Source organism: Alosa sapidissima, chromosome 19, assembly GCF_018492685.1.
Source record: "Alosa sapidissima isolate fAloSap1 chromosome 19, fAloSap1.pri, whole genome shotgun sequence".
Taxonomy (NCBI): domain Eukaryota; kingdom Metazoa; phylum Chordata; class Actinopteri; order Clupeiformes; family Clupeidae; genus Alosa; species Alosa sapidissima.
This window is the reverse complement of record NC_055975.1, coordinates 26,340,202-26,351,914: the sequence shown is the minus strand read 5'-3', so window position 1 is coordinate 26,351,914 and position 11,713 is coordinate 26,340,202. Positions and strand designations below refer to the sequence as shown.

The 11,713-nt window shown below is 47.6% G+C and overlaps 1 protein-coding gene across 1 annotated transcript; it reads right to left on the bottom strand.

The window, feature by feature from the left end:
* Window positions 1-8,898: 8,898 nt before the first annotated feature.
* LOC121693759 (glutathione-specific gamma-glutamylcyclotransferase 1-like) lies at window positions 8,899-11,564 on the bottom strand. Its single transcript, XM_042073407.1, has 3 exons — window positions 10,846-11,564; window positions 10,631-10,666; window positions 8,899-10,060 (listed from the first exon to the last, which is right to left on the bottom strand). The coding sequence occupies exons 1-3, from the start codon at window positions 11,014-11,016 to the stop codon at window positions 9,695-9,697; spliced, it is 573 nt and encodes a 190-aa protein (XP_041929341.1). The 5' UTR covers window positions 11,017-11,564; the 3' UTR covers window positions 8,899-9,694.
* Between the last annotated feature and the right edge of the window lie 149 nt (window positions 11,565-11,713).

Sequence of the window (11,713 nt, the reverse complement as noted above, 5' to 3'; positions counted from 1 at the left end):
TTAAAACTGCAGTTATTTTATGTCAAGGCTTGCATTGCCCTACTAGCCAGAGTGAATTTGTCTGTGTGTGGAGATGTGGGTTTGGGCACAGCGAGAACTCTGCAGTGGGTAGATATCTTTAGGAAACCAGAGGTGCATTCAAATTCAATAACACAGGTGAACTTTTGTGAATGTTTGCAAAACAGCATTTTGTTTGTCTTGAATTCGCCACTAACGCTTGCAAACAGTCTGCGAAGGGATTTGTCTGTCAACATATAGGGCCGTTGGACGATGGGTACCAATGAGCTGTTTACACAAAATTGTTTAAATAAAAAACATGTTTGACATGAGCGTTCACCTTTGTTCAGCAGATTTGAACGCACCTCTGGTTGAGCAACTGGCCACATGCTGGCTGCAGGGAGCAGATGGGTATCTGCAGAGATGCAGAAATGGCTGAAGGTCGGGATGAAAGGCATCGGGGCTGCTCTGAACTCAATTACACGCTGGAGATTAAAGGCTCTTTAACCCATAATCATCCACAGCAGAGGCCCGTCAACTTACATCACCGCCACTTGAGTTCAAGGAGGCCGAGAGAGCAGCTGCTCGAAACAGATGAGGCCCTGGTCTGGTGAGGTTCTGGTCCTGGTTCTAGCTCTGTTCTAGCCCTGATCTGGGCCTGGTGTTCTCCAGAGTCTGCAGCCATCTTGAGGGAGGCCTGGGCTCCTGACAGACATGTCCTTCCCTTCCAAGACGACAGAGCTGCCCTGTGATCACATTAAGGGACATGAAATCTGTCCTGAATATTTCATTTATATTGTCAACGATGGGGCGGATCTCACAAATGACTCATGACAACAGAATGCAAGATAACGTAGTGTTGTGTGGACCATATGGTTTCAGAGAGAGAGGAGGATTTTAAGGAGAAAAAGAAAACAGGTTTATTATAAGGTAGTGAGTGAGCTATGACTAGTGTGACAGTGATGTAGCGAGGCTCTTTGTGTGTGTGTGTGTGTGTGTGTGTGTGTGTGTTAATAGCCACTGTTTGCTGTTTGTTATTTCCAGATCTGTTCAGGGTGGATCAGGTCACTACTGAGGAAGGTGATTAACAACAATTGTCATATTGTGAGAGAGGGAGGAAGATAGGGAGTGTGATGAAATAGAGGATAAGACATGAAAAGACATGCTGATGAAAGAGGATCCTACCGGTAAGCTGTGAAAGGAGCTGAAGGCTTTTATCTGGAGAGGCTGTCAGCTGATGTCACAAGCTTGTGTTACCGAAGAAACCACAGCAAACCTGTTCACGTGGAAAGAGAACTGAAAGCAAACCAGTGGAACGCAGGAGTAAATGGCCATATATCATTGGAGTGTCATATTCACGTAGATTGCATCTGGTTGTTTTTATGATCAACAGTTTGCTCAGTGAAGAGGGTGGGGGGGGGGCACTCTAATTAAGCACTGGTTGTACTTTTTCCATGTATGTGTATGTGATAACAATATTATTGTACAAAAGTGTAGAGAATGCTGTATCCTGTGATATTCTGTCGACCATTTATTATGTGTGTGTTTTGGACATTTCACCTTTATTGGAAGACTTGAAGAGTGACAGGAAGTGAGAGTGAGAGAGCGAGAGACGGGGTGGGATCGGGAAATGGCCGCAGGTCGGATTCAGACCAGTTCCCTGTGGGCATTTGGACTGCTTGTCCCCAAAAGCAGGGCTGAGGGCGGGATTGTAGTTCCTAACAACTGGTTCTTGAAAGGGCTCTATGGTTCCAAGAAGAACCATCACCTGCTAAAGAACCATTTTTGGATGGTTCTACATGTTTTGGCATATGGTTCTTCAAAGGGCATATCAAAGTATAAGTACATATACTCTTTTGATCCAGTGAGGGAAATTTGGTCTCTGCATTTATCTCAATCCGTGAATTAGTAAAACACACTCAGCACACAGTGAGGTGAAGTACACACTAATCCCGACGCAGTGAGCTGTCTGCTACAGCGGCGCTCGGGGAGCAGTGAGGGCAGCCGTTCCTACTGGTCGGGGTTCGAACCGGCAATCCTCCAGTTACAAGTCCGAAGTGCTAACCAGTAGGCCACAGCTGCCCCTAAGTGCTTGTGGGAGAACAGGGCTGCCGGGAGCTGCTGCCTCTGCAGAGGTCAGCTCATTGTTTCTGTGTTGCATAAAGGAGGCGATGCGGTCACTGCAAGTTAAATGCTGCGTGAATAACGCAATATAAATTGATTTGTTCTAAACACAATAGACGCACTCTGAAAGCAGCCACGCCAGTAATGCGTGTATATTTTCTTATGTCTGAGAGATTGCGGAGTGCCATTGAGGGTTAATTGGAGATATCTAGGCATAATAAACGCAGTAGGGTCAGCAACCAGTGTTTGTGTGTGTCTGTGTGATTATGCGGTAAGTGAGGCCTTCTGGTCAAAATGAAAAACAAATGTTCAGTAGTTACCTTTAAAAAAAATGAATGCAAGATTTGAATCTGAAACTGATTCAAATCTCATGACATGCAGTACAGTGTTATGTATTAAGCCAATCTTGCCATCCTGCCGTTAAGAGTGTATAGACCAGGATGTGGGGTTTTTCCAGTAAACATAATCACTAGCATTCCAATAAACACGCCAAGTAAAACCGGAAATGGAAGTTTCGAGATGATTTGAGAGTGTTGTCTCCTGGAATACCCCGTCTGATGTTGGCACTTTGTTTGGGGAAGGAAACACACCATGGGCCTATACACACACACACAGACACACACACCCTGTGCTGTGCCAGCTCTTAAGAGTAATGCAAGACGTAAGCCTTTTGTTGTGACCACAGCTGTGAGTAAACAGCTTAGGGCTGCGGCTGCTCTGAAGTGATCTGGTTGGCCCTGCCGCCCCCTGCCGTCCCCTGCCCTCCACTGCCCCTGCCGTCCCCTGCCCTCCACTGCCCCTGCCGTCCACTGCCCTCCACTGCCCCTGCCGCTCCCTGCCCTCCACTGCCCCTGCCGTCCCCTGCCCTCCACTGCCCCTGCCGTCCCCTGCCCTCCACTGTCCCTGCCGCTCCCTGCCCTCCACTGCCCCTGCCGCCCCCTGCCCTCCACTGCCCCTGCCGCCCCCTGCCCTCCACTGCCCCTGCCGCCCCCTGCCCTCCACTGCCCCTGCCGCCCCCTGCCCTCCACTGCCCCTGGCCAACGAGATTGAACACATCACTACTAATCACTTTGATTAAACACTCAGGCCACACTCGGATGGCTTCCCGAGTCACCAGCAACTCCAGGGGGATGATCTCATGCTCCTCTTGGAGGGGGGGTGGGGGGGTGTATGTGTGTGTTGGGGGTGAGGGGTTGTGTGTCTCTTTGGGGGGGGGGGGGTTGTGTGTGAGTTGAAGGGGTGTGTGTGTGTGTGTGCCCAACCCTCCCCACCCCTCCAATCCACCCTGGGGTGAAAACGAGATTAGGAGGCAAAAACTGGGTGTGGGGAAAGTGGGGTGGCGTAGCGTGGCGGCCCGTGCCCTGGTGTGTGTGTGTGTGTGTGTGTGTGTGTATGGGGGGGGGGGTAATTAGGCAGCAGGCTGCTCTCTGTAGAGCCGTTAATTGGGTCAGTGCAGGGTCAGGCCCCAGCCACGCGCAGGGCGGATTAGATTAACAGTGTGTGTGGGTGGGTGTGGGTGTGTGCTTATGAAAAAGTTTGTGTGTGTGTGTGTGTGCGCGTGCACGCATGTTCATGTGTAGACCAGACCTGTGTGCAAGTATAATGTATGTACCGTATGTATAATATGTTCGTTTGTCTCATCTTTTGTGTGCAGGTGTATGTACACCTGTGTGTGTGTGTGTGTGTGGGTCTTCATGTTCATTCACACGTATATGCCCCAGGTAATCCAATGAATATTGAAGCCGTTTGACTGAACAGAAACAGGACATGAGGACACCTCCCATCCTTGCTCATCTTCTCACACACACACACACACCTCCCATCCTTGCTCATCTTCTCACACACACACACACACACACACACACACACACACCTCTCATCCTTGCTCATCTTCTCACACACACACACACCACAACAACACTGGCTTTTCTTACTGCTCTCACATACACACACCACCACAACTTTTTGTGGCTGGCTTTTGTTCCCGCTCTCTACTATTGAAGCCTTGTCTATTCACTATCTATCTTATGTTTGTGGGCTAACCAGCAAAGAATCATTGCTAATTGCATAATGCCGTTCCTTCTCCATTCTCCTACAGCGTTAGAGGACTGCAGACCAGCAGCTGGCGTTTCTCCATTTTTACTGTAGGGACTTGGTGCGACTGACAGAGTCAGAGTGGGCCAGAGTGGACCAGAGTGGGGCATCTGGCGCAAAGTACAGTGTCTTGCTCCGATTTCAGCATATCCACCATCTCCCCCTCTATAAGGGCCCTGCTGACTGGTGTGTGTGTGTGTGTGTATGTTTGTGTGTGTGTGTGTGTGTGTGTGCAAGGAAAGCCAGGGCGGTGTTTTTTCAAGGTCACCGAGTACTAGCTAGGTAGAACCCTTTTCGTACCGACAGTACTCGGTGACCTCAGGAAACAGAGATCTATGTGAAGAATCGTCAGAATTCTCCTTTAACTGACAACTAGAACCCCCACTTGGGAACAGGACTAGGCCTGATCTGATCCCGGTTATCTGGAACCTTCCTCATCAAGTAAAGGAACCGGTAGAGGCAGACAACATCTGAAGTCGTTGGCTTGGCAACAAAATGAATAGTTGGGAAAACCAATCCAGTTTCCTAGGAAAAAATGGAAGCATTCCGTGGGGACAAAAGAACTCTTTTTCTTATGTTTGTACATTTAATTCAGTGTCTGGGAACACATGGTGTGCATCATGTTTTGATGAAGTGGGAAAAAAGAAAAAAAAACAGAAGACTCAGGAGACAACAAAACAAGGGTGGCATGTGTTATGCAATACTGAACCTCACTCATCGAGTGTATCCCTGGTTAAGGTGGTGGCAAACCACCATTTCTAGACTTGGCAAGCCATGTATGTATAGGACAAAACACGAAAGTTTGCAAACTACACAGTTTAGAGGAAATCCATCCCAGTTTCCTAAGAAAAAAAAAACCAAAAGCGTGAGAACTGTTCCCTTGAAACAAAGGTTCTTTTTCCTTACTTTTGTGCAAGAACACAGTGTGCTGAATATGTATTTGCATCATGTTTTTTAACAAGTGAAAAAATAAATTGAAGGCACTGCATTGAACACCGTACGGGACTCCATCAGCGTCAACATCTCTGATGCAGCACTCAGGGTCGTCTCTGCTGGTGAAACAAAGGTGGCAACGTCCGTCCATCATCCCGAAACGTCCAGTTTGTGGAAAGTTGATTTTGTGAGGGGAACGGTGACTCCGCAATGAAGTGTATAAAATGGGTGGATAAAGCCCAGATTAGCGGCTAATCTCAAAAGATTACGGCTTCTTGTTTACTCTGCAGACCCTTATTGTTGAGCGGGAGATATGCTGATCCCCTCTGAATGAGTGACTCTGCCGGGCTGCTGGGGCCACACACACACTCTCACACACACACACACACACACACACTCTCTCTCTCTCTCTCTCTCTCTCTCACACACACACACACTCACTCTCTCTCTCTTCTCTCTCTCACACCAAATTGGCCCTGAATGAGTCTGCCATTCTGCTGGGATCTCTATGCACACACACACACACTCACACACACACACACATACACACAGTCCTGATGGGATGAGGTCTTAATGAGCTGTGAGGTCTTATTGAGAGAGAAGTGGTGAGGTCAGGCTTTGATTGGGTCATCCGATCCTCTGTGGCCAGCCCTTCATGACTTTGGGGTTGACTAGAGAGGTCAGAGACCTGCCCATGTGTCCATTAGTGTCCTAATCGCTTTCGCTGCCGCACCCCTTTGGATTGCCCCAGTGCCCTTTGCTGACCAGCGAGGGTCAGGGGTCAAAGGTTAGGGGTTCAGCCAGGGTCCAAGGCAGTGTGCAGGTCACCCTGAATGAAGTCAATATCCTGATCTGTGTCTCAGCAACCATTCAGCGGATACACACACTCCAGATACACAAATAAATCCTTTTATTGTGTAGAGGCTAAGGCACCCTGCGCACGTCAAAACAACCCTGAGGGTGTTCGTTCTGAAAGGCCTGCAGCGCACACACACACACTTCCCCAGAGTAATTCAACGCAGCAGGCCGCTACGCAACAGCAGACACAACCTATTTTTGCATGAATCATTTTGCCATCAGCTCGGCCTGTGAATGAGATTCCCCCAAAGCCCTATTGACTAACCTGGCACAAAAGAACACCCAACTTGAGAATTTAAAAATATCACTTGAGGGTCACACAGATGGCGTACTGCATTTCCTCCTTCCTCCTTGTCTCCCTCTCTTCCTCATGTCTATTCTTGTGTCTATTATCTGTCTATTCTTGTTTCTCTCTCTCTCTCTCTCTGACTAGTTTTTTTTCCCTCTTCCCCTCTGTTTCTGTCTTTCCTCCCCCTTTTCTCCCTCTCCCCCCATCCCTCTCTTCCCCTACCTCTCCCCCCATCCCTCTCTTCCCCTACCTCTCCCCCCATCCCTCTCTTCCCCTACCTCTCTCCCCCATCCCTCTCTCCGCATCCCTCTCTCCCCATCCCTCTCTTCACACTATCTCTCTCTCTCTCTGTCTCTTATCTCTCTCTCATTCTTGCTTTCTCTCTGTCTTTTCCTCTTCTCTGTTTCCTCTATCTCTCTTTTCCTTCACTTCGCCCGTCTCTTCTATCTCTTTCGCCTTCGGGCTTTCCTTTTTTTCCTCTCTCACTCTCTCTCTCTCTCTCTCTCCCTCTCTTCCCTGCCCTGTGTCATTGTGAGTGTGGGCTTTTGCGTTCTCCAGTAACCACATGTCTCTCTGCCTTGCCCTGTTATAGTGGTTGTGGGCTATTGCGTTCTCCAGTACCTACGTCTCCCTCCCGTGTTATTGTGCTTGTGGGCCGGTGCTTTCTCCCCGTGTCCTCCTGAGCCAGAGTTCAATATGGGGGGTAGCACAGTGCTTCAGTACATTAGTGTGACCTGCGGATCAATAGGCTGTAATGGGCATCCAGGGTCCCAGCCTGCTTTTAACTTCTCTTCTGAGGGCGTCACTACACAGCGCTTAATTGGTGCCTGTCAGTGATGTATCATGTGGGTTTTAATGCTATAATCACCCATTTAAAAGCTCCTACCCTGCGTGATGATTCTGGGGGGATATGACAGAACATGGATGAAGTCCCTCTGTAATGCATGCTGGGTAGAGAGCTGAGGAGCAACAGTCCTTCCTCATTTTCTGCTCCAGTTCATGCCAAAAGTTTTGAAATCAACAAAAGATGTTCAATTCTGCCGTCTTTAAGGCTATTCTTTAGTGCATACTTCTCTCTCTCTCTCTCCCTCTTTCTCTCTCAGAGTGTGAGTTCAGTTTCTCTCTCTCTTGAAGTATGTGAGCACACAGTTTCTCTCTCTCTCTCGAAGTGTGTGAGCAGTGCACACAGTCTCTCTCTCTCTCTCTCGGAGTGTGTGAGCACACAGTATCTCTCTCTCGGAGTGTGTGAGCACACAGTATCTCTCTCTCTCTCTCGGAGTGTGTGAGCAGTGCACATAGTTTCTCTTGATTTCTGCCCTGGCTTTGTTGTTGATTCTCCTCCTTCTCCTCTCACCCCCTTCACCTTTTACCCAGTTCCATGCTCTGTTCTCAGAATCTGGGGCACTATGCCTAAAGAGGGGTGTGTGCGGAGAACACATATGTTCATGCTCAAGAGGGGGTTGGCGTTACTCCAGGGCCATGTGTGTGTATGTCTCTGTGTGTGTGTGTGTGTGTGTGTGTGTGTGTGTGTGTGTGTGCTCGGCACATGTTCACCAAACGTGATTTAAATTCATATACAGTTCCCCCTTTACCATAACTCCTCCCTCTCTCTCCTCTCCTGTCTTTCACGAGGACCCCTGGATATGCTGACTCTGGAAGTATGAGGCCCAGTCATACACTTGTACACACACACACACACACACACACACACACACACACACACACACACACACACACACACACACACACACACACACACACAAAAATCTGCTAAAGCAAACCTGCAATACCAGGAACCTGGACATAAATCAAACTGTTTAACAGGCAGGGTAGACCAGCCTAAACCCCAATAAAAAATGTTCTAGAATAAAACAAATACATACATTAAGACACTTACATTAATTATGATATATAGTTAAATGAATATTTCAAAACTATTCTATAGGCCATTTTAAATGTTTAAATTGTGGACTAGCGGAGTGGTCCTGACAGATGAGACCCTGTTGTAACACGACACATGTCACGTTAGGTGCCATGGAGACCGGCCTCTGTTATGCAACCCTAGAGTTTATTTTGACGAGCCCATTGGGCAAGTGGCAAGGTCCAAGGAACAGCATGATCTCCTTGGGCCGAGTGCACAAAAGAGCGACAGTAAAATGATAGCTGCAGCACACCTGTTCACAACGTCAACATTCTTGCAAGTGTGTCACGTTTTTAGACAACTACAGACTGGAAAAACTAGGAGGAGTCCTCCCAGATGAGGTCTCGTGACTTGACTTGCAGAAGCCTGTTTCTGTCTACGTCTCACCGCTGGCTCTGTCACTGTGTGTAGGTGATAATTTTCCAGTGGTAATATGACACCATAGGGTGAGGGTCATTGAGGCTGTTGTATGGAGTGTCTTGCAGGGAGTGGCTAGAAAGCTTTATGCTATGCTCGCCGCATTGGGCTGACTGGACAGTCATGCTCGCCTCTCACAAGACACAAGACAGGGCAGACTTCATTGCATACATTTTCTCTTAAACTGCAAATGCATTTTTTTCAATTGTATGACTGCCCCTTTTCTATGTCTTGTGACGTGTTGCTGGTTATGAAACTATTCCTATGAAATCCAAATGTTATTTATTTACTTGTTTGTGTCCTTCTACAACAAAGGCACAGGGTACATAGCAGATCCAAAGAAACAGACATTCTGTCAGAAAGAGCTTACACAGTGCAGTATACATTAACGGGGGGGGGGGGGGGGGGGGGGTTGCATGAGGTTGCAATCACAAGCAGACCTATAACATCTGCCTCAAGCATAAGCCCAATAAAGCCCCTTTAAAGCCTTTGATTTAAATTCTCATAAAACAATATGGCATGTCACCCCAAGATCCATTCTCTCGCATCTAGACTCTCGCATCTAGACTTTGGCCTCTCTCATCTATGGTCCATGAGATCAGAGTATTGAATATAACTAGACATACAGAAAATGGCCGATGAAATGGAGCTCCTGGATTATCCTTCAGCTCCGTGTAGTGGACTGTTGTGAACTTGCTGAGGCCTCTCACTCCTCCCCGCTGATTTGTCATGGCAACAACTATCTACACAGACACTTGTATACCTGTTTTTGGTGGACTTGGACTGAGATTTCAAAGCTCTTGACTGAGAAATGTGTCCATGTTGATGTCACTATGTTGATGTCGCCATGTCACTTTTTTTTTGCACCAGTGTATGGCGTGTGTGTGTGTGTGGCTCGATGGTGTTTTAAGCCTGCAACTGTGGACTTCAAGGCACATAACCCTTACCTTAACCCTTGCCTAAACCTAGTGCCATCCATGCAGCGCTGCCTGGAAGACGAAATTGGGGGCTTAAAACACCATAAAACGTGTGTATGTGTGTCTGAACACGCCAAAATCCTGTCACAGCACCAAGGCCAAGGCAGCCGCCTCGATGGAGAAGAGGTGCTCGTCCTCCACCTCTGGGCAGTAGAGCCTCATGAACTCTGTGAGGCGCAGGAGGTACTCGATGTTGTGACCCGTCTGACCCCTGCAGCAGGCAATCTGGGCGGCGATCTCGCCGGGGCTGGCCGGCCCGAGGTAGATGGGATTGTCGGAGGTGGCGATGTAGACCAAGGCCAGCAGAGGAGCTTCGCCCTCCTCCCGCGGTCGGAACTCCACCATCTTGGTCACGTAGCCGCCCAGCACCACCTCCCTGAGGTTCAGGTATTTGAGAGATTCCTGAACTTGTGTGCCGGTGACCTCGTAGGCCACACCCCACGTGCAGGCCTGCAGGGAAGAGAGGGTGGAATATTCAGTTTTCAAAGGGTGTAAAAACGTGATGTTTGTCTACCACTTGAGTACAGTAGAAAAAAGCAGAGGCGCACTCAAGGGCTTGATTCTAATACAAATTTGTATTAGAATTAGAATTTCTCGGCTCTCAATACAAATTTGTATTACAATCAAGCCCTTGAGTGCGTCTCTGCTTTTTTCTACTGTACTCAACCTTTGGAGTTCACGCACCAGGCAAAACTTCACAAACTTAAGGCGCAGACGCCGACTCGCCATTGTCTACCACTTGACCCAGATACTGCAGCAGACCCGGAGTGGGAGTCTGCTTTCATTAAGACACACATTCAGTAAACAGAATGTTTACTGTAAACATTCTGTCCCTATACAGCTACACAAACACTTCTACGAGGCACAGTCATCACTGAGAAATGAAGGTTAATCTCTGTGCTGAACACAAGGCCCTTGGTGAACTTGACTACTGACATGCAAGACTAACAATAATAATAGCCACACAATTAAGGGATTTTAGTTCGTCAATACAACAGGCAGGAGAGAACTTTTACTTACGTCATGATCCTCCACCAATGTCACTACTCTCCCAGGCTGAAAAGAGAATAGAAAAGGGCCTTATGAAACGTTTGCATCTCAAATCAGTTAATATCACACTGGTCCATTTTTGCAATGTGACATGCTTTTGATATTCTCTATGCAATATACACTGAAACACGCCCAGGAACAGTGTTGGCTTGCACCTTCAGTAACCAAACTTTCTGTAAACTCACCATTTTATCACTGCCTCTATGAAAGTTGTCCCCGTGCCAAAAACGTCTCTTGTAGCCCCGAATATAACCAACTTTGCGTCTTTTGTACTTGAAGTCCGGTTTCCATACCAAGGAGCCGTAGCCGAATATCCAAAGATCTGGCAGCTCCTGCATCATGTCTTCGGGCCTCATTGTGTTCTGTTGAGTGACCAAAATCTCAAAGTTTCTCAGGTAACTCGTCGTAGCCTATGGTCCTTGGTAGTCTAGTCTTCGGTCTGTAAATATCAGTCCGCTTGCACTGCCTCCACCAATGAATGAGAGAGCCTTTAAATGATGCCTTGGCCCCCTTGAGGTTTCTGCATATCTGCAGAATTGGTTGCACTAATGTTTTTGCCGTTAACGGAAATTCCAGTCGTCTCTCTGATTCCGCTCTCTATCCATGCTGAATTTCGAGACTCCTTGTTAAATGCGTATCATTGGTCTGTACTGCGAAAAAAAAAGCGCTATGAGAATACGAAATTTAGATGACTGAATTGCAACTGAATTCAGCTTAGAAACTATTTCAGCAATTTGTCTCTGTTCTCTCACACACTCTGCAGAACCTCACGTTGGTCTGCAGACACGTGTATTTGTTGTCATACTACAACGTTACTGACCAATGATATCATAGAGAAAGGGTATCGTAAACATTGCCTATCCAATCACAGACTTTTTCTAAAGATAGGCGTCAGAACAGAATGATCCAACTCCCCCATCGCCTGTTTTGTTCTTGTACCTGGCATGTACGTCAGGACAGTCATTGCGCACATGGTACTTGGTAGATGTTACGCCAGCTTCTCTGTAAAAGATAACATTATTCAAATCAGAGACAGCTTACTAAGGTAGGCTA